Raw genomic sequence first — 18,498 nt, forward strand, 5'->3', positions numbered from 1 at the left:
TACTTACAATTTCCCTTTTATCATCGTTTTTCCTGAAGACTAGGATTTATGGCATTTGTTTCAATTTCACTCTGTGATACCGTAGAAATTTCTAAAATTCCAGCATTCGTTTATTTAATTTTAATCTCAAATATTTTCTCCACTTATATTTTTAATCCTATTGACTGCACTGAATAGGATTGTTTTTTCATATTTCAAACTTCCTCTTTTCATGTTTCTATCCAATTTGCTCTGCATTTTCCCAGCCTTTCTTGCTCTCTCTAATTACATTTGCAACTGTATTTTTTTCTATAAGTATTGTAGAATATCTTTCTCTCTTCATTTTTTGCAATTATCATTCTCTTGAATGTATATTATGTGTCATCCACAGGCTCTTCCAGTTCATCATGCCACTCAGTTTTTCATACATTACAATAATGGAACTCAAGAAACTTCTGTAGTACTTTGTAGAATATATTTATTTTTTATTCTGTTCCAAATAGTTTCTATATCCTCTTTCCTTATGTCTACTTTGTGTTCATTCTTTGTGGATATTATCTTATGACACGTCTTTATACAGGAATCATACCTGCACCCTGCAGTTATTCTATTTTCATTTCTTTTACTTGTTCCCTTTTCTTCAATGTCCATTTCATCTCAAGATTATTTCTTTTCTTTTTATTGAAAAGTTTTAAAATACATTTTAAAAACATAAACTCCCTCCCTCCCCCTCCCCTCCCACTTACCCTCCCTCTTCCTCCCCCCCCAACTTCCCAGAGCTGAATACAGGGTATTAACTTTACAAACTTAAGCTAAAATATGCTAAATAAAAAAACACCTTAAATTCTACCACACTTTAACTCCCCTTAAACATAACTAAATTACTAACTAATAATGAATAACTAGTAATACATCATAAAAACATATTCTAATCCTAAATGAAACTTTTTAGTCCCATATTTTTGCTGAATATATTCAATCCATCTTTTTCATCTCAAGATTTCTTGGTGCAATGAAAAAAAAGATGTTTCCACAGTCAGGACTCTCATCACCCTATTTCTATAACTGAATCAATCTTTCATCATAAATCATGATATTAGCCATGCTATTACATATATATTCATACCTTTGCCATCTATACCTATGAACAGACTTAACTATTTCTGGCTATTTGGAAGCAGAAAACAATACCCTAATCAGGAACTACCAAAGACAAAAGCACACTCCCACCAACACTGGCAGGGCAAGCTACAGTTTATAAACAGGGAACAAACCCCCCAGTCATTAGCACTGAGTTTGTTACCTAGTTGGGTAATGAAATGTCTGAAAGCAAACAACCGAACTCAGAGAGCACCAAGGACTTCACAGTTAAAGTAAATCTTTCTTTCGAAGCAGATACTTATCCCTCACCATTTTCATTCATTCTTAGGTCTCCAAATGGCTCAATCACTTTTTCTGTTCTCCCGGCTATTCCCATCTACTCATGTCATTTAACAGTATATATTTCTGGATCACATACAACACTAGTCCTTCTCCAACTAATTCTTATTTAGTGGTAACTATTCATTAGAGCACATCACGTGACTATCGCCATCCTATGGATTCCTACTTTCATATACAATTACAACAACCTTGATGACTTTCTGACAGACGTTCTAGTAGTTCTTTCATTCATAATTAAACCATTTCTATAAATGTATTCATTAGCTGTACTCCACACAATCTGGTGCCTTTCATTCACATCAATTACACCCCTCCCCTTTCTCTTGGCTTCACAGACATAACACATCTTTGTTTTTCTTCTGCAACTTCATATGTTAATTCATATTCTTTACCATTTAATCCTCTTCCATTCCTAGCCACACTGTTCCATATGCTGTGATTGGGCCCCCACCATGAATCATTATGGCTTTCACATAACACTGTTTCGTAGGGACTGAGTTACCAGCCTACGTCATTCTATATCACAAACAATATTCTCTACCAACAGAGAATACAGAATAACAGACTTGGAAAGGACGTTGGAGGCCTTCTTGCAGGAGACAGAGGGGTCAGTTCTGGCACATTTTGACTAGAATGCCACAAGTGGAAACCAAGCTGTTTTCCCCAGCGTCCTTATACTGTATTATGCAAGTTAGGCTAATAATTATCTTACAATAAATGTATTGTTGCCCACAGCCCATTAATTAAGGAGCACATGGAGTGTACAAAAACATTCTCAGCATGCAAGTGTGGTTTGCGGTTTACTCTATATCTATATATGTACAGAAGACACTCAGAATGCAAGTGTAATTTACTCAGTAAACTATGGTTAAACAAATCATGAGCCGGGATGTTGCATAAACCCAGCCACTTTATCAAGTGCAATTTCCCAACACCCACATATAATAGCGTGTTTTTTTTCCATTTCTGATTTGAAATATCATAAAAATGACTGAACTGTGTCCTATGGAAATAATTGTGCATTAAGATCAGAAACACATTTCAGGTACTCAGCAGAGAGCCAGGTATAAAAATATTGAAGATTCCACTTTTCATGTTGCTCTTCTTATCTGATAGATGCAGGTGGAAAACAAACAGATTGGAGGAGGGACAAAGCAGACTGACTCATCCCCCCTCCTCCCAAATTTGGGTTACAGTAGGAGAAGAGAAAGTTGCCTTTTCTTATCCCTGTGCTTTTGATCTTCCCGCCATATGTACGTACACAAAATTACATTTTAGTAAGGAAAGGAAAAATATACCTGCAGGCAACATCCTAATATATCATTTAACTCTTAGGTGTGAATCTCCTATTCCTTCATATTAGGAGTAGAATTTTTAAGGCCAAAGATTCCTAATGGACCAATAAAATGGGAGTTTCTTGCATCAGAAGTCTTCGAGTTTGAGAAATCAGGTTTTTTTCCCTATTCTACTGAGGAAGCAAAGGAGGGAAGTTTCATAACCCTGCTTCAGATTATCTATTAAACTTCTATGCCACCTGCCTTGTCAAGGCAACTCTAGGCGGCTTATAGTCATTCAATAAAAATACTATATAAAACAATAAAGAAGACCATAAATGTAAAATTCAATTGACCAAGATGGAGAATAACGGAACAAAGTGTACATGGGAAGGAGGTGGGGTCTGTCTAATCCACTAACCACCTCCAAGATACCACTTCCCCATTGGGGCACCAGGCCAGCTGGCAGAGCCAGGTCTTCAAGCCCTTTCCGAAGGGAAGGTGTGTATCTCATCTGGGGAGGCATAGTGTTCCAGAAGGTGGGCACCAGGGCTGAAAAAGCTCTTGTCCTGGACTCCGTCAGCTGAAATTCCTTGACTGACAGGATCCGCAGTATGCCTTTTCTGCCGGCATGGAGGGGGGGCAGGCTAATTGCATCAGGGTGAGAAGGTTCCTCAGATCAGGGGTCCCCAACCTGTGGGCCGTGGCCTGGTAGTGGGCCGTGGCCTACTGGCCACCGGGCCGTGAGATAGGCTGGCCAGTGCGCACGCGTGTGCACGCACCCCCCCTCACTTGCACTAATGCTGTGGCCATGGGGCAAGGTGCAAAAATGGATAATGACACGCCGCGAGGCAGTGGCATAGCGTGGGTTGTCAGCACCCGGGGCAAGGCAAGTGACGTCACGGCACCGCCGAAAAGACGCGCCCCGCAGCGGCGTAGACTTTCCAAGAAGAGTCGTGCGCATGCGGGATGCTTCCGGGTCCCTCTCGAGGGCGGCTGGGCGGGGCTCCGACCTGCAAGAGCCACTGCATTCATGCTCGCACGTGAGCCCTGCTAAATAAAGCCACACATGCGCACGAAGCTAGGCCGGCCGGCCGGCGGGTCCGTCTTCGCTCGGCCAACCCTGCCGGGGCGCCTGCAGGGCGCTTGCAGTTGGCCTGAGCCTGGGCGGAGAGTTGGGCGCTTCTATTTATTTTATTCAGTTTATGTGGCCGCCCATCTCACCTGCCGTACTCGTTTCGCTTTGCAAGAAAGAGCAGCTTGAGAGCGGAGCCAAGCCGACTCTGTGCAGCCCTTGGGGCTCCCTGAGCAGCTCAGTGTGAGCGCCCCCCCAGATGTTGCACCCGGTGCGGCCGGCCCCTCCTGCACCCCCCACGCTACGCCACTGCCGCGAGGCACGGAAACAAGGCGCTGTGCCATGCAAGAATGGGGCAGGGCTAGTGAGTATCGTGTGCATGCTAGCCCTGCTCTGTTTGCAGTGCGCACATGCACGCGTGTAAAATGCTTCCCCCCCTCCCTTTTCCTCCGGTCCGCCAACTGACAAAGGTTGGCGTCCTCTGCCTCAGATAACCTGGGCCCAGGCCATAAAGGGCTTTAAAGGTGATAGCCATATACCTTGAATTGGGCCCAGAAGCAAACTGGCAACCAGTGCAGCTTGCAGAAACTGGAGGGAGGGGGGTTTGAAACTATTGAGAACCCCCTTGTCCTCCATTATAATTATAATGAAAGGAAGCAAAACATGATGCCGCATAATTAGGAGAGAGCCTCAGAGAAAGCAACAACTCCCTCCTCTGTTCTACACCAAATAGTTCCAGAGGCACTGAAGTCACAGGTACATATTGTGCTGATTTCATGGCTTCCATTATTTTGCTAAATTAAACTGATCAGGATAGGGAACTTCTAAGGACCCAAATCCCCAGGGACAAAAAGTAATGAACTAGAGCAATGTAAATAAAGGAAATGTGCGTCAGTTCTGACATGCTGCTCATCCTTTTTGTTCCCTCTTCCTCCTCCTCCTCCTCTTCCTCCTCTCTGCCATTTCTTCACTGACAAGGGGGGGGGGAGTAATTAACAGGGGATGCTTTCTCTTATTCTTCTAGCGCTCAGCGGAGAAGATTTCAGAAACTGGAGGTGGGTTGAAAAAAAGAAAAAGAAAAGACAGATTCGCTTTTTCTGTTGCTGCTGCATTGAAGACAGCGCACCCTGACCTCTCCCCACGGATGGGAGGATGGGAATGACGCAGGCCTCATCTTGCTAATTAAAGGGGAGTGGAGGCGGAAGAGAACCACGTGGCACCCCCACCGCTCTGCCTGCAATAAGCCAGGATTTCGCAGACATCAGGCGGAACTGCAGGCTGAAGGCTGCCCTGGCGGTTAGATGGTACCCTAGCAACTCCCTAGGGGAAGAAGGAAGAAGACCTTTTGAGGTCTGCAGAAAATTTCCAAAAAACAGGAATGGACCACAAGGGAATAAACAGGACGTTGCATCGGATGACCGGTAGCTATATCCATCTCAAGACTGCGTGGAACAGCAATCCCAGGGTCTTATATTTTTGCCCACCGATTGTGCGTTTGCCGCACACAGCCAGCCCAACCAGCGCTGTCACATTTGCCACGTCAAAATTTGCACCAATCAGACCATTTTGAGAAGGGCAGTAGCTTGCAGTTAGTTGCGGGGTGAACTGATCTGCAAAAGGCGGCAGGCATTTAGGCTGCTGTTTTCAACAAAACCAGAGCTGTCTAATTCAGTGCAGTATCAGCTACTGTTAAGAGCAGCAGCTCTCCAGGGAGGGAGGGAGGGAGGGAGGGAGGGAGGGAGGGAGGGAGGGAGGGGGAGAGAGAGAGAGAGAGAGAGAGAGAGAGAGAGAGAGAGAGAGAGAGAGAGAGAGAGAGAGAGAGAGATGCGTTTCTAAAATTGCACATTTAGAAATTCATACAATACGGCCTTCCGTCCTCTTTAATATTGCAAGAGTTTATGCTCACCTCAACTTCTTTTGTGATGGGTTCAGAACAGACAAAAAGAAGTATTTCTTCAGGACAGGCATAATTTAATTGGGGCAGTTTTCATTCAGTTAGCTTGCTTTCAGAAATTATTAGATCAAATGAAGAAATACGGGGCTATTTACTGTTACAAATCTCAGTAAGTAAATGGGATTTATCTGCTCTAGGCAATCAGTGGCTGGAGACAACTTCATGGAAGAGAACTGCCACGTTTCTCGACCTTTGGGTGCCTCATGGAGATAAAAACAAAGTGAAAATGATCATAACTGGCAGTAAAGTGACACAGAAAGCTTAAACACGTTGCTGATGCTAACGACTGTCCAGATTTTTGCAGAGTATATCTACCTCTGGTTATAAGCACAGGTCCCCATTGTAGAAGACTCCAAATGAAAAGCCATACAATCTTTGTTAAAAAAAAAAAAAGGTTCCCGTCTTCCTTCAAAAAAGGATTGTGAGCAGCTTATGTGGCCTCAGATCCATTTTGTAGCCTTCAAGGAACACCCACTCTGTTTTTCAGTAAAAAGACATCATTTAGCTATCTTTAAGCCTTCACAATACTTAAGACACATTACCCACCCCGACCCCCGCCAATGGGGGGATATATTTGTCTCTGGTTACTTCAATAACGCAATCAATTGACAAAACTCACTCCTGTTGGTCCTCAGAGGGCTCCAACCAAAGAGTGAGTGAGGTCATATGGATCAGGACATCATCGGACATATGGTGCAATGTTCATAACCGGTGTCATCTGGGTAATTACGTCGTTTTAGAGGAAGGCAGAATGGAAAGAAAAATTGGAAAGAGGAGAGACCATGAAGGGCAGCTGGGGGAATGATGGGGAAATTGAGGAAAGGGAGGGATGGCAAAATAGGGTTTGAGGTGGTTCTTTGCTGGGTATCCATGCTGGCATTGCCAGGATTTAGCAAGTAAATGGTTTTCGTGCCTGAAATTGTAAAAGTCTCGTATATACAAGGTTCTGTATATTTGTTACTTCTCTTTTTTAATTTTAATGTAATTATGTTTTGAATGCATAATCCTGTATTTCCAAGGATCACAAAAAGTGATGCTTAACCGTTTCATCAGTGGCAACAGCGATGCTGCAAGCAAGCTGGAATTGCTGCATTGAAAAGCTGTAAAAAGCAAGAAGCAGTGAGGCTATATGAGACAGCCGTGAGTGAGAATTATCTTTGAGCCCCAGCAAAGGCTCCTTCTAGCCTGAAGACGTAGGATGGCACTTTCTGGGTTTGGAAGTAATGTCACTAATTTTTCTCAGTGAAGGTGATGGAGGGGGGGGGGGAGACCCCACCCACTTGAAAGTGATGGTATTCTATGCGGTGTGTCTCAGCAGCCTAAATAACAATGCACTATCATGTAAATATAAAGACCAGCCAGAGGGAATAATTCGTCAGGTATCCTGCAGGTGCATGTCATTCGCTCACGAAGCAAGGAGCGGTGATGTCGTCGGAGATTCCAGAAAAAGGAACTTGTAAGGTAAGGGAGCAGCTTGCATTCAGTCCTCCCCTTGAACTCCCATGTGAATTGGCGTCCAGTCCTGGCACTTACAGAAAGCCTGTATCCTTCCTCTCAGCTCTATTTTCCCTCTCCTGAGGGCACCAGGAAGAACATCTCATATGCATAAGCAAAGACAGGGAAAAAATCATTCTGCTCCAGTTAATTGCTTGGAGTTTTCCTGCCTCCATCTTCCCCCACCTGCCTTGCACTAAAGAAACACAGCTTCTTGGCTAAATGTTACTGCTTTGCACCTTTCCTTTCAGCAATTGCTTTGTTGTATCTCCGCCCCCCTTTTTACTTAAAGAACATGCAAATTAGATGCCAAGCATCCTTCCTACACATACACAGATGGCAACCTTTTGCTTTGCTCTGCACTGGTGAAACAAAAGGGGGGGGGCATTTTTTAACAAATCCATCAGGAGTATGTCAGGGCACAGTAAGCTATCTCCAGACGTGCCAGTCTTTCATAATGCCACACTTCCAAACGGAAGGGCATTCTCACTTTTCTTTTCCAAAGGTGAGAGGCTGTGGTGTATGAGTAAACTACATATAGTTGACTCAGTTGTGGTTTACTCCATTCACCAAATTGCTGAGCTCAGTACAACACAACATGCTATCTGCTTAAACAAAGCAGATTGGAGCCTGGTGCATTGCATGGTTTTTAAACCCAATGGCTTTTCCTACCCATTTTTTTCCTTTTGGCAGCCACTCAAGGATTGCTATTCTTAGTGGCTCACACTTATAGATCAAGTCTCCTTTGAGTTCCTCTCCTGGTTAAGTTCACAGACATATTGATATACGGTAGTTCTCTCAACAGAATGCGGTAATGGTTTATTGTCCTCTTTTTCAGGCCATCTTTTAGTCTACAATTCTGAAATCTTTTATCCAAAGATTAATCAGTATTAATCCCTCTTGGCTTTCTAGCTCAGTCAAGGTCAGCTAGCTGATCTAAATCATTATTCCAGGGCTAGAGATGAGAGTTTAAAAGTCAGAACTGCAGTTCCCAGAACCCCAGCATCCTGGACCAGTATGTCAAATACTTCAGCAACATTTGCACAGAATAATTCTCTTTTCCCGTTTTATCCCACATTCTGCTTCAATGGCAACTACCAGCAATACCCACCCGCTTACATCATTACTTCGACATCCTCACTAACAAGTTGTACTGTAGCTGATGTTCTTATACCCCAGGCCAGGCAACTTGATGTAAAAACACAGCATTTGTCACCTGTCTTTACAGTGGTTATGGCTGAACAGCTCTCCTATCCTGCAAAGCCTCTTTTTCATTCAAGTTCATCTGGCTGTAAGATAGCACAACAGAGATGCAGAGAGCCTAGAATGTACAGAAAGAAAACTGGATCCTTTCCAGGACCACTAGGTAGCAAAGGAAGCAACTGCAATGTGTACAAGAAAATTCTGCTCCTGGAGTATGTAAAATTGCAAGATTAGTGTAGTTAGATTTGCTATACCAGTAGTGCCAAGTAGAATCCTATTAGGCATGGGAAGTGCCAAAGGACTGGTTGACCCATACTAGAGTTAAGTTACTGATCTAAGTCAGTTGCAGACAACCTATCCCATCCAGCTGATCCTAGTCAGGAAATTAGCTACTACTGTAGTTAGATGCAAAGGTGACCCACCAAGACTATGACCTGGATGACTGAGAATCTCCATAGACACCAGATAAATAGTATTTCAAATGCATGCTGGAAATGTAAATGAAAAGGGACCTTTTACCATCTCTGGTGAATTTGTGACAAAGCAAAAAATTATTGGAGTAAGATTGGTATCTTAATACTGAAGATTCTCAAAGTGAATATAAAAGTAAAATCAAATTTGTCTATTAGACTTAATGGACAAAGAATTTGAAAAGAATTTGAAAAAAATTAGAACTTTGATGTTATACAATGGTACCTTGGTATTCCTCATTAATTGGTAACAGGAGGTGCAATGAGTACCAAAACTGAGTACATTTTTCCCATAAGGAATAATGCAGTGAATCACAACACGGCCAATAACAAGAAGTTTTAGCTTGTGCACTGAATACCAAACAATTTGGAGTACCAGGACAGTTTTTTGCGTAAAAATGCATTGTGTACCAAATCTGATGAGTTACACAGTAGTTGAGTACCAAGGTACCACTGTATACAGTATACTGGAAGCAGCAAGAATGCTCTGTGCACAAAAATGGATACTTTAATTCTGATTGCAAAAGCTGATGGAGCTAGCAGTTAGCTAAATTGCCTGCTTTAAGGAATAGAGCTAGCTTTGTTTCCATTTGGAAATCGCTTCTGGACTTTGAGGTGGGAAAAATGAAATGCTGGACAGATTTATGTTATAAAAATGGTTAGTATATATTACTATGTAAGCTTAAGAATTGAGGGTGTGTTATTATCTTATTGTACTGCCCTATAAGAGCTGGAAATGTTTTCCTCTTACTTTTCCATTATTTTCATTCTTCTTTATATATTTTGGTAAATTAATAAAAAATTTAAAGGCAAAATGGGAAATGACAGCGTGTCAAGGTATCAAAAATGAAATTATTTCCAATTAAATTTATATTTTCTAGATTCTCAAAAAAGATAAATTACAAAATGTAAGGCCTGGTGTAATATCTCGTATGTGGCATTTAACTGGGCAGTTCAGCATTACAGAATAACTTCTTTAAAAAAAATGAAAAGGCATTCCTACAGCAAGCATGCATGTTTTAAGATGACTTCCAGGATTAAAATCCTAGACTGAATGAAATGGACAATTCTACTTCCCTTGAACAGAATATCCCATGGTTCACACGTTGCATGGTTTGATCAGTTAACCAAAACTAATCAGGTGCAGAAATACATCAAATCAAAGATAAGATTCATAACTGCCCTGTACCGTAGCACAAGCTAGGTTTACTAGGAATCTCTCATTTATAACTTTTGCCATGGATCTTCTGTCAATTCTAATTGCAGCAGAGTAGAAATGTAATAAATAGCACATAACTATCAAATCTCAGTTTTGCAGGACACAACCTACGTGTGATAAACCTTCTCAGCCATAAAGGACCCTCTGAAAGTCTTTTCCTAATGGAAACCCTACTTGTTTTAGATCTCATTACAACCAAGGTCTGCCAAATTGACTTGTTTTGTGTTTTTGTAAAGGGATCAAGAGATTCTGTAACCGAACACTCCCAGACACAGGCAGAGCAATAAGCTTGAGAAACTGATACGAGAGCAATTACCCATCCCTTGAGTCTTAGCCGATTAATCCCAATTACTTTCATTTTACAGCAAGTTATTGATTTCTATTCTTTCTTTGAGCATTCAGGCATAACACCTTTAAAATGAGTTTGATGAAATTGTTTATACATGGCAACTACATCGAGGTTAACGTTGCCCAGTTTCCTTACAGTAGGCAAAAGAAAATTGCTGTCCCCCTCCCTTCCAAGAGGCAACCTTAATGGGCCATGGTAGGCAAGGGGAAAGAGAAACACATCTCCATGTATAGTGTGGGAGTCAGTTAATGAGATTCAGGAGGAAGTTGCTTAAGTACTTAAAAACCAAAGCTAGTTCAAGATTGAAAAAGCCAAAGTGAGTAATATCTCTTTTAAACATACTTTGTTGCATCAGATTAAGCGGCATTTTTTTAGGTTTATGTAGTTAGGTAGTTTTTAACCTTGTATATTACTGGAGTCACACAATACAATAAGCCAGAAGTGCTGCCAAACTGGCAGCCCGTGGGCCAGATGCGCCATTGCCCATCCACACCCACTCTGCCTCTGCAAAGGCAAAAAAAAAAAACCCTCGCACCACCAGATCGGGTTTGACACCCGTGCATTAAGCCAAAACTAGATAGGTAGTGTTGTGGGTTGGTACAAAGTTGTGGAAACACAGAGGGTTTGAGTGTCAACGAATCTTCAGATTCTATTCTAGGATTAAGATTTAGCAACATCTGAGCATTCTTTCAAACAATGGTCTTTTCAAAGACTTACGCAGCCAAAAAATTTCCATTCCAACCTTCCAAGTTGTATCCATTCAACTGCATTAGAGAACATGGCACTTACTTGACCAAACCTGGGTGAAGCTGCCTACAAAAAAACTGAACAGTTTTGGAATTCATAGCAAACGTGGGAGAACAAGATTTCAATGCACGCTATCTAGAATATTCAGAGGCATTTCTGGACTGCTGTCCAAGGAATCTCCGCCTGCGTGAGTAGCTGGCTGTAGGCCAGCATATTAAATATGCTAATCTGTCTTATTTGGCAAATGCTTTGGAGAAGAGGAAGGAATCAGTAAGTGCCAGCACTTAATGATCTTTACAGGGTAGAAGGATTTTCTGCATCAACCCAGTTCTCATCAATTCTCTCTGTGGAATATTCTGGGCAATCACCATGTTGGAATTAAACAGCGCAATCTTGCTTTCTAATACAGTCAGCAAGAATGCCTTACTCGTGGTCAGAGAATCCAGAATCAGCAAATTTGGTCTGCTTCAAGCTATAGCTTCTTTTCCTGTTCCTGATTGCAACAGTACCATTAACTACTTCTATAACCGCACCAGATGGTTTATTGGAAACTTAAATATTTTCAAGAAATTTCCAAGAGTTTCAAGAACTGTGAGGTGGGACAAAGGGAACCCCTGGACATTTGAAAGTGTACAGGATTTGCCTCAAAGGTAAACTCATGAGTGTTCTTCTGCCAGCTTCTCGGCCTTGGCCACAGCTTCCTCAATGGGCCCCACCATATAGAAAGCCTGTTCTGGGAGGTGGTCATATTCTCCTGCAGAGACAAAAAGTCAAAAATTGAAAATCAGTAAAACTGTTGAGACAGATCATGACTACATGCCTTTTCTGCTCATTCTACCATCACCTAAATAACAAATAGCAACTGAGGTTGGGGATGGCTGCTGCTGGTGTGGGAGTGTTTGCAGTAGCCGCAGTAGTGTCTCAACACTTCAGGAAGGGTGCTGTGGGCATGTGTGCACAGAATAGAGTACAAGATTCTTGGGGCCTTGTACCCCTAAGCCGGGCTCCTCAGAAGAAAAAGCATCAAGAGCAACTTGCGACCTTTTTGCCACCTTCCCCTAAATTGATTTTGTTTGTGGGAAGCTGGCTGGGAAGGTCGCAGATAGTGATCGTGTGACTGCCAGATGCTGCAGCCATCATTAAACACAAAAATGGCTCGCCAAGTGCCTGGATTATAGTTGCACGCCCTTAGGCAATGCTGGGACCTTCAACGACCAGTTGTAAGTATTTGTTTAGCACTGCCACAACTTCAAACTATCGCTGAACAAGAGGTTGTCAACTGAGGACTACCTGTAATTACTCATAGTCTCATTACAGAATTTCCTAAATTTGAATGGAAAAATGTTGGATGGCAATCACTAGACAAATTACTTGGAAAAATGCCTATATTACATCTGAAAAGCAATGAGACTGTAGTGCAGTAGATGCCTTATAGGCAGAATAGGGAAAATTATCAGTGAGAAAAGGTGGCAACAAGACGGCCAGCAACTTCAGGGTTTTTCAATTCCAGTTGTCATACATACCTATCAGAATCTGTTGGAATCCTTTGATTGTTTCTTTCAGAGGCACCAGCTTGCCTGCATGGCCAGTAAAAACCTCAGCCACCTGGAAGGGCTGGGACAAAAACCTCTGGATCTTACGGGCTCGTGCCACTGTCAGCTTATCCTCTTCAGATAATTCATCCATACCCAAAATAGCGATAATGTCTTGGAGGGATTTGTAGTCCTAGAGAGGAAGCCTACAGGTGAGTTGAGACAGCAAGGGCACCATGGAGTAGATCAAGCCATAGGCCACCCTCTCTACATTCTGCCTCTTCCAAGCGGCTGTTGCTGGTTTGCAGTATAACCAGTCTCACTTGCTATAAAAATGTGTTAACATTCTATGTATGCAATTAAAAAAAATACAAAAAAAGCATTCACTAATTCGTAAGTTAGGATTCTGTGATTTTCACACCATTCACCTGCAAGATTTTTTGCACCCCACGGGCCACGTCGTAATGCTCCTGTCCCACAATATTAGGATCCATGATACGTGAAGTCGAGTCCAGAGGATCTACAGCTGGGTAAATGCCCAGCTCTGCAATGGCACGAGACAGCACGGTGGTGGCATCCAAGTGGGCAAAGGTGGTTGCAGGAGCTGGATCTGTCAAGTCATCAGCTGGTACATAGATGGCCTTGGGAGAGAGAAGATGATTTATAGGCAGTTTTAATGCTAACCATTAGCAGCTTTGTGCAGCTCTTCATACGGAAGGGGAGCAATTCCATCAGATCCCACAGGGAATGGTGGAGATGAAAATAGAATTGCCTTCTAGAAATGAGACAGTAACATCGTATGCCCTGAATTGGTAGACAATATAACTGGAGAAACGCATTTATAATAAGAAATTACCTGCACAGAGGTGATAGATCCCTTTCTTGTGGTTGTGATTCTCTCCTGCATGGTACCCATATCAGTAGCCAGAGTAGGTTGGTAGCCCACAGCTGAGGGGATTCTACCCAGCAAGGCGGATACCTGGAAGAGAAGATTAAAATCTTCTGCATTTGCCAAGGTTGTTTCTTTTATACACAGTCTCACACAACACATCTATGCTTTCCCTGTCCACTATTTAGGAAGATCCTACTATTCTGTTTTGATTGACAAATTGGTTTAAAGCTTACCTCAGATCCAGCCTGTGTGAAACGGAAGATGTTATCAATGAAGAGTAGCACGTCCTGACCCTCCTGGTCTCTGAAATATTCAGCAACGGTCAAGCCTGTCAAAGCAACTCTGGCACGAGCACCAGGCGGCTCATTCATCTGCCCATAAACAAGAGCAACCTGCGGGAGAGGAAAGAAACTTAAAATAACACAATGTTAACAATAACACACAATTTCATTAGCATATGGCTAAAACTTTCCTACTCCATAGCAATCAACTGGTGTACTATGATCTATACCCAGAAATATTCTAGCTCATTTCTTATTATCCTACCAACTCTAATATGTCTTTCTGAAACATAATGCAGATTTACTTCTAATAATGTACTACTTCTTCCAGCCTATGTAATTCCTTCATAGAGTGACTGTCTACTATCTGCACACATTGTATTTTGTTCAAAATATTCCAGGTGCACTAGAAATAACTTCACTCCTTGAAACTTTCTCTAGTACTGTCAACCCATGACCCAAGATCAACACTGGAAATTCAGAGCTGCACGCCCTCAAGAATAATGGCCAATTTTGGGCGCAAGCAAGACAGATAAAGCCAACCCACATGACACTTTTGGAGTCTAGGGCCACAGCCAAAGCCTGACTAGTTTGCTCACCTTGGATGTGGTGTCCTTCAAGTTGATGACACCGGACTCTATCATTTCATGGTACAAATCATTCCCTTCACGGGTTCTTTCTCCAACACCAGCAAATACTGAGTAGCCACCGTGAGCTTTGGCAACATTGTTGATCAGTTCCATGATCAATACAGTCTTGCCTACACCAGCACCACCAAACAGACCTGAAAAAAGAAGCTGCTTCAGTACTAGAGAACGATCAGGAGCTCCTCTACAATTTCACATTTTCCTTCTCAGAAGATGAATTGCTTCAGCAATCTCAGAAGAACGAAAGTCAAGAGTTTTGCTCATCAGTGAAGGAAAGACAGCTAACACAATGTGTACGTAAAACATTGAGGCTGATAACGATTTAAAGTCCATGCTGTGGCAAGAGCAAGGAAGCAGCAAAAACACAACCGGTCACCATTCCACCTCACTTACCAATTTTACCACCCTTTGCGTATGGGGCAAGAAGGTCCACAACTTTAATGCCAGTCACAAGGATTTCCTGTTCAACGCTCATTTCCACAAACGCAGGTGCTTCAGCATGAATAGCAGCAAACCTGAAAAAGGTGGGTCATATGTTAAGTATATCTTTTCCCAAGATGACCCACGCTATACTGTTCCCCAAATGCAGACGTATATTTCAGTGTCATATTTCATACTAACGTTGGAATTTTTATTTTCTATTTCTTTTCTAATGATCCCTAATATGGAATATTCTTGTCAAATGCAACTATATACTAAGTCAACATTCACTAGGACTCATCTAAGACCACTTTTCCCAGTTAGGTAGACCAGAGTTCTCCAACCTTTCTGGCTTTGCGGACTGGCGGGAGGGGTGAGGAGATGGTCCCGTACAAGCAGCTGGCAAGCAGATGCGCTCACCTGCTCCTGCAACCTGGTTCCAAACGGTTCACAGCCCAGTAGTGGGCCACAGCCTGAGGGTTGGAAACCCCTGAGGTAGATAATTCAGACACCACATATGTGCAAAATTAAGTTTTCTTGTCCCTTAAAATGTTTGGGAAGTGGCATGGAAATTAGTGGATACACATGTCTCTCCTTTTCCATTTTACTGATGGGATTTTGTGGTTAAAATATAGTTCCCTAGGTGGGGAGGAACACCAAACAAACAAAGCAACCAAATGAATGATGGTTGCCTTACTCCTTCCCCCAAATTCATGCTTACTGTTTGGTTTTTATTGGACCTCTTTCATCTATTGGCTCCCCAATCACATTCATAATTCTGCCAAGGGTCTCAGGTCCTACAGGAATTCTGATTGGTGCTCCAGAATCCAAAACCTTTTGGCCTCTCACCAAACCTTCAGTACCATCCATAGCAATGGTACGAACAGTATTCTCACCTGGAATAGAAGAAATATAATAGAAGATGCCTTTACCCTAAAAGAATGTTTGAGCAACAGAAATGTATTTTGTAATTTGAAAAGTTATACCAATGGGTAAAAATAAAGAATCCAAATAACTTTTAGGAAAGTTGGTAGAAGGTTGTTTATAGAAACAACATGCCTTCTATTATGTAGGTAATGCCAGCTTTAGAGATACACAAAATTCATGCGGTCAAAAAATTATTTTAACAGAAATCATCTTGCTTGAAAAATTAACTGGTATTGAATGCCCAGTTAGACATGCAAAATTTTAAGTATTCTTTTATCCAAAGAGCTTCGGGGACATATTGAGCCTTGAAACGTAACAGGAGGCTCATAAAAGCTGCTCCACAATATCAATCAGTAATGCTAGTCTAAAAGACCTTCCTTTTCAGATCACAAATATGACTTCATTATGTTCAGAAGAACGAAAGTCATTTTTATTGATCATCACAAGGAGAATTAACAGACTTATTCAGGTTTATCAATGTCATTTACCTAAATGCTGAGCCACTTCTAGCACCAAGCGTGTATCTCTGCCTTGTACCTCAAGGGCGTTGAGGATTGGTGGCAGGGCATCATCGAACTGGACATCAACCACAGCACCAATGACTGCCACAATATGTCCAGTGGCAGCTCCAGCTTTAGCTGCAGGAGCTGTTTGTGCAGCATAGTTTCGGCCTACAAAAGAAAGTACAACCATCATCAGGCAAATTAGATGCTTAATTATACTTCACATTCAGCAACTTAAAAACACCTTCCCCTTCCTGAAAAAGATTTAAGATTGAGATTCTCCTCTTTTCCAAAGTTGTTGGGTGTTGGGCAACATACATTTTATAAATAATTCTGGCAATTATGCAAAATCACTCAAAGCAGCAATCCAGTCAAATATAGAACCCTGGAGGAAAATGAGTCTCAGGTTTCCCGTAATGTTTTGAAGGGATTTTATTCTAACAATATATTTCCTTATCACAACTGGAATTCTCGCAGACCAACAATAAGCTCTGAAAAAATTCAAAATGCAGATGCCTAAATGGCTCTCTCCCTAACACCAAATTATTGATAAAACAACTTCCTCCTCATGAAACCTCCGGGCCAGGTTATATTAATGATCTTATCCACCTAAACCTCATGAAACCAATGGTCACAAAACTGAACCCGATGAAGCATTGTGGAAAATTCGTTTTTTTTTTAAAAAAAACTCCTAAATCGATCAAGCATTACTAAATTCTTGTAAATCGTTCCCAAATCCTGTCGGCGCAATTTATAACTGTCTCTATATATACACCATAGAAATTCATGGGAGAAAGGTCCGTGCCTAGATCTGAAGAGAACCGCGTGGCAATCTCGTTTTAACTCGCTCGGCCATTCTGCCGGGCCTTTCTTTCCATCTTCGCCCGGCTTACTGTACCCACAGAAGAGGGGATGGCAAAAAAAAAAACAAAAAAACAAACCCACGGCGTCCAGGATCTGAAAAAGAGCTCCGCAATGCCTTCCCGTGCCCTCTAGTGCCGAAGGACGCCATCTTTGTCCTTGGCAAAAGAGCGATGAGCTCCGTGATGCTCCAAGTCCGTCTTCCTCGCTCGCTCGCCGGATGCGGCGGACGACGGCGGCGTCCATCGTCCCCAGGCATCTTACACCAAAGCAAGAAGGTACCGCGACCCCTCTGGGGCCGCCCCTCGGCGTCTTCCCGCCCATGCAGAAAGGCCGGACCCGAAACCATCGTAATCTAACGGGGTGGGCAAAAACTGAAGGATGAGATTATCGTGGCGACAATCCATCCGTGTGGTCGCTAAGAAGAGACACCGCTGACACGTAACCAACGACCGGGGTTCGGGCATCTGTGCGTTTCTGCAGAGGAAGGCGCTGGGGGGGAGGGGGCAACACGCCGTCCCGTCTTTATATATACATATATTATATACATATACATATACATACACACACACACACATATATAGTTGTTGTTAGTTGCGAAGTCGTGTCCGACCCATCGCGACCCCATGGACAATGTTCCTCCAGGCCTTCCTGTCCTCTACCATCTTCTGGAGTCCATTTAAGCTCACGCCTACTGAATTATATATATATAAATACTCACAAACACACAGAGACTCAAACCACCTTCTGGGTTCTCACGGGCGCATGCACCCTTCTAGGTGAGGTTAGCCAAACGCGGGGCTCGATGAGCCGTGAGAATCCCGCAGAAAAAAGGGCGAGAACTCTGCTTCGCCTTCTTCCGAGGGCAGCGCCGAGAGACGTGGCAGGGAAGACGAGCCTCCCATCCGGGCCGAGCAGCACCCTCGGTGCAGATGCTTTCCTCGCTCCTCCTGAATCCGCCCGTAGCCAGTCCCCGCCGCCACTAGGCCCCAAGGTGACCCCGCCCTCGAGCTCCCACTGTGCTTCGCCCAAAACTTACGGGCCTCGGCGGCAGCGGCAACCACACCACCCCGACGTTGCAGCAGACCCTGGAGGGGACTCGGCGCTCCCCGCGCCCCCCTCAGTAAAAAAGAAGCCGAAGAGGCGCAGCAGCGACCCGCGAACCCCAACATGGCGGCCACCGGCGAAGTGGAAGAGCAGACCTACCGCCGACCTAGATCGGCTGCTA

General features: G+C 43.1%; 1 protein-coding gene across 1 annotated transcript; it reads right to left on the reverse strand.

Annotated features, from left to right (window-relative positions):
- Nucleotides 1–10,124: 10,124 nt before the first annotated feature.
- On the reverse strand, nucleotides 10,125–18,498 carry ATP5F1B (ATP synthase F1 subunit beta). Its single transcript, XM_083354446.1, has 10 exons — nucleotides 18,310–18,498; nucleotides 16,395–16,577; nucleotides 15,701–15,875; nucleotides 14,953–15,074; nucleotides 14,512–14,696; nucleotides 13,865–14,023; nucleotides 13,596–13,718; nucleotides 13,168–13,380; nucleotides 12,731–12,932; nucleotides 10,125–11,961 (listed from the first exon to the last, which is right to left on the reverse strand). Exons 1-10 carry the CDS (start codon nucleotides 18,440–18,442, stop codon nucleotides 11,864–11,866), a joined length of 1,593 nt encoding a protein of 530 aa, XP_083210572.1. The 5' UTR covers nucleotides 18,443–18,498; the 3' UTR covers nucleotides 10,125–11,863.

The sequence above is a fragment of the Vipera ursinii genome (assembly GCF_947247035.1).
Source record: "Vipera ursinii genome assembly, chromosome: 2".
Lineage (NCBI taxonomy): Eukaryota > Metazoa > Chordata > Lepidosauria > Squamata > Viperidae > Vipera > Vipera ursinii.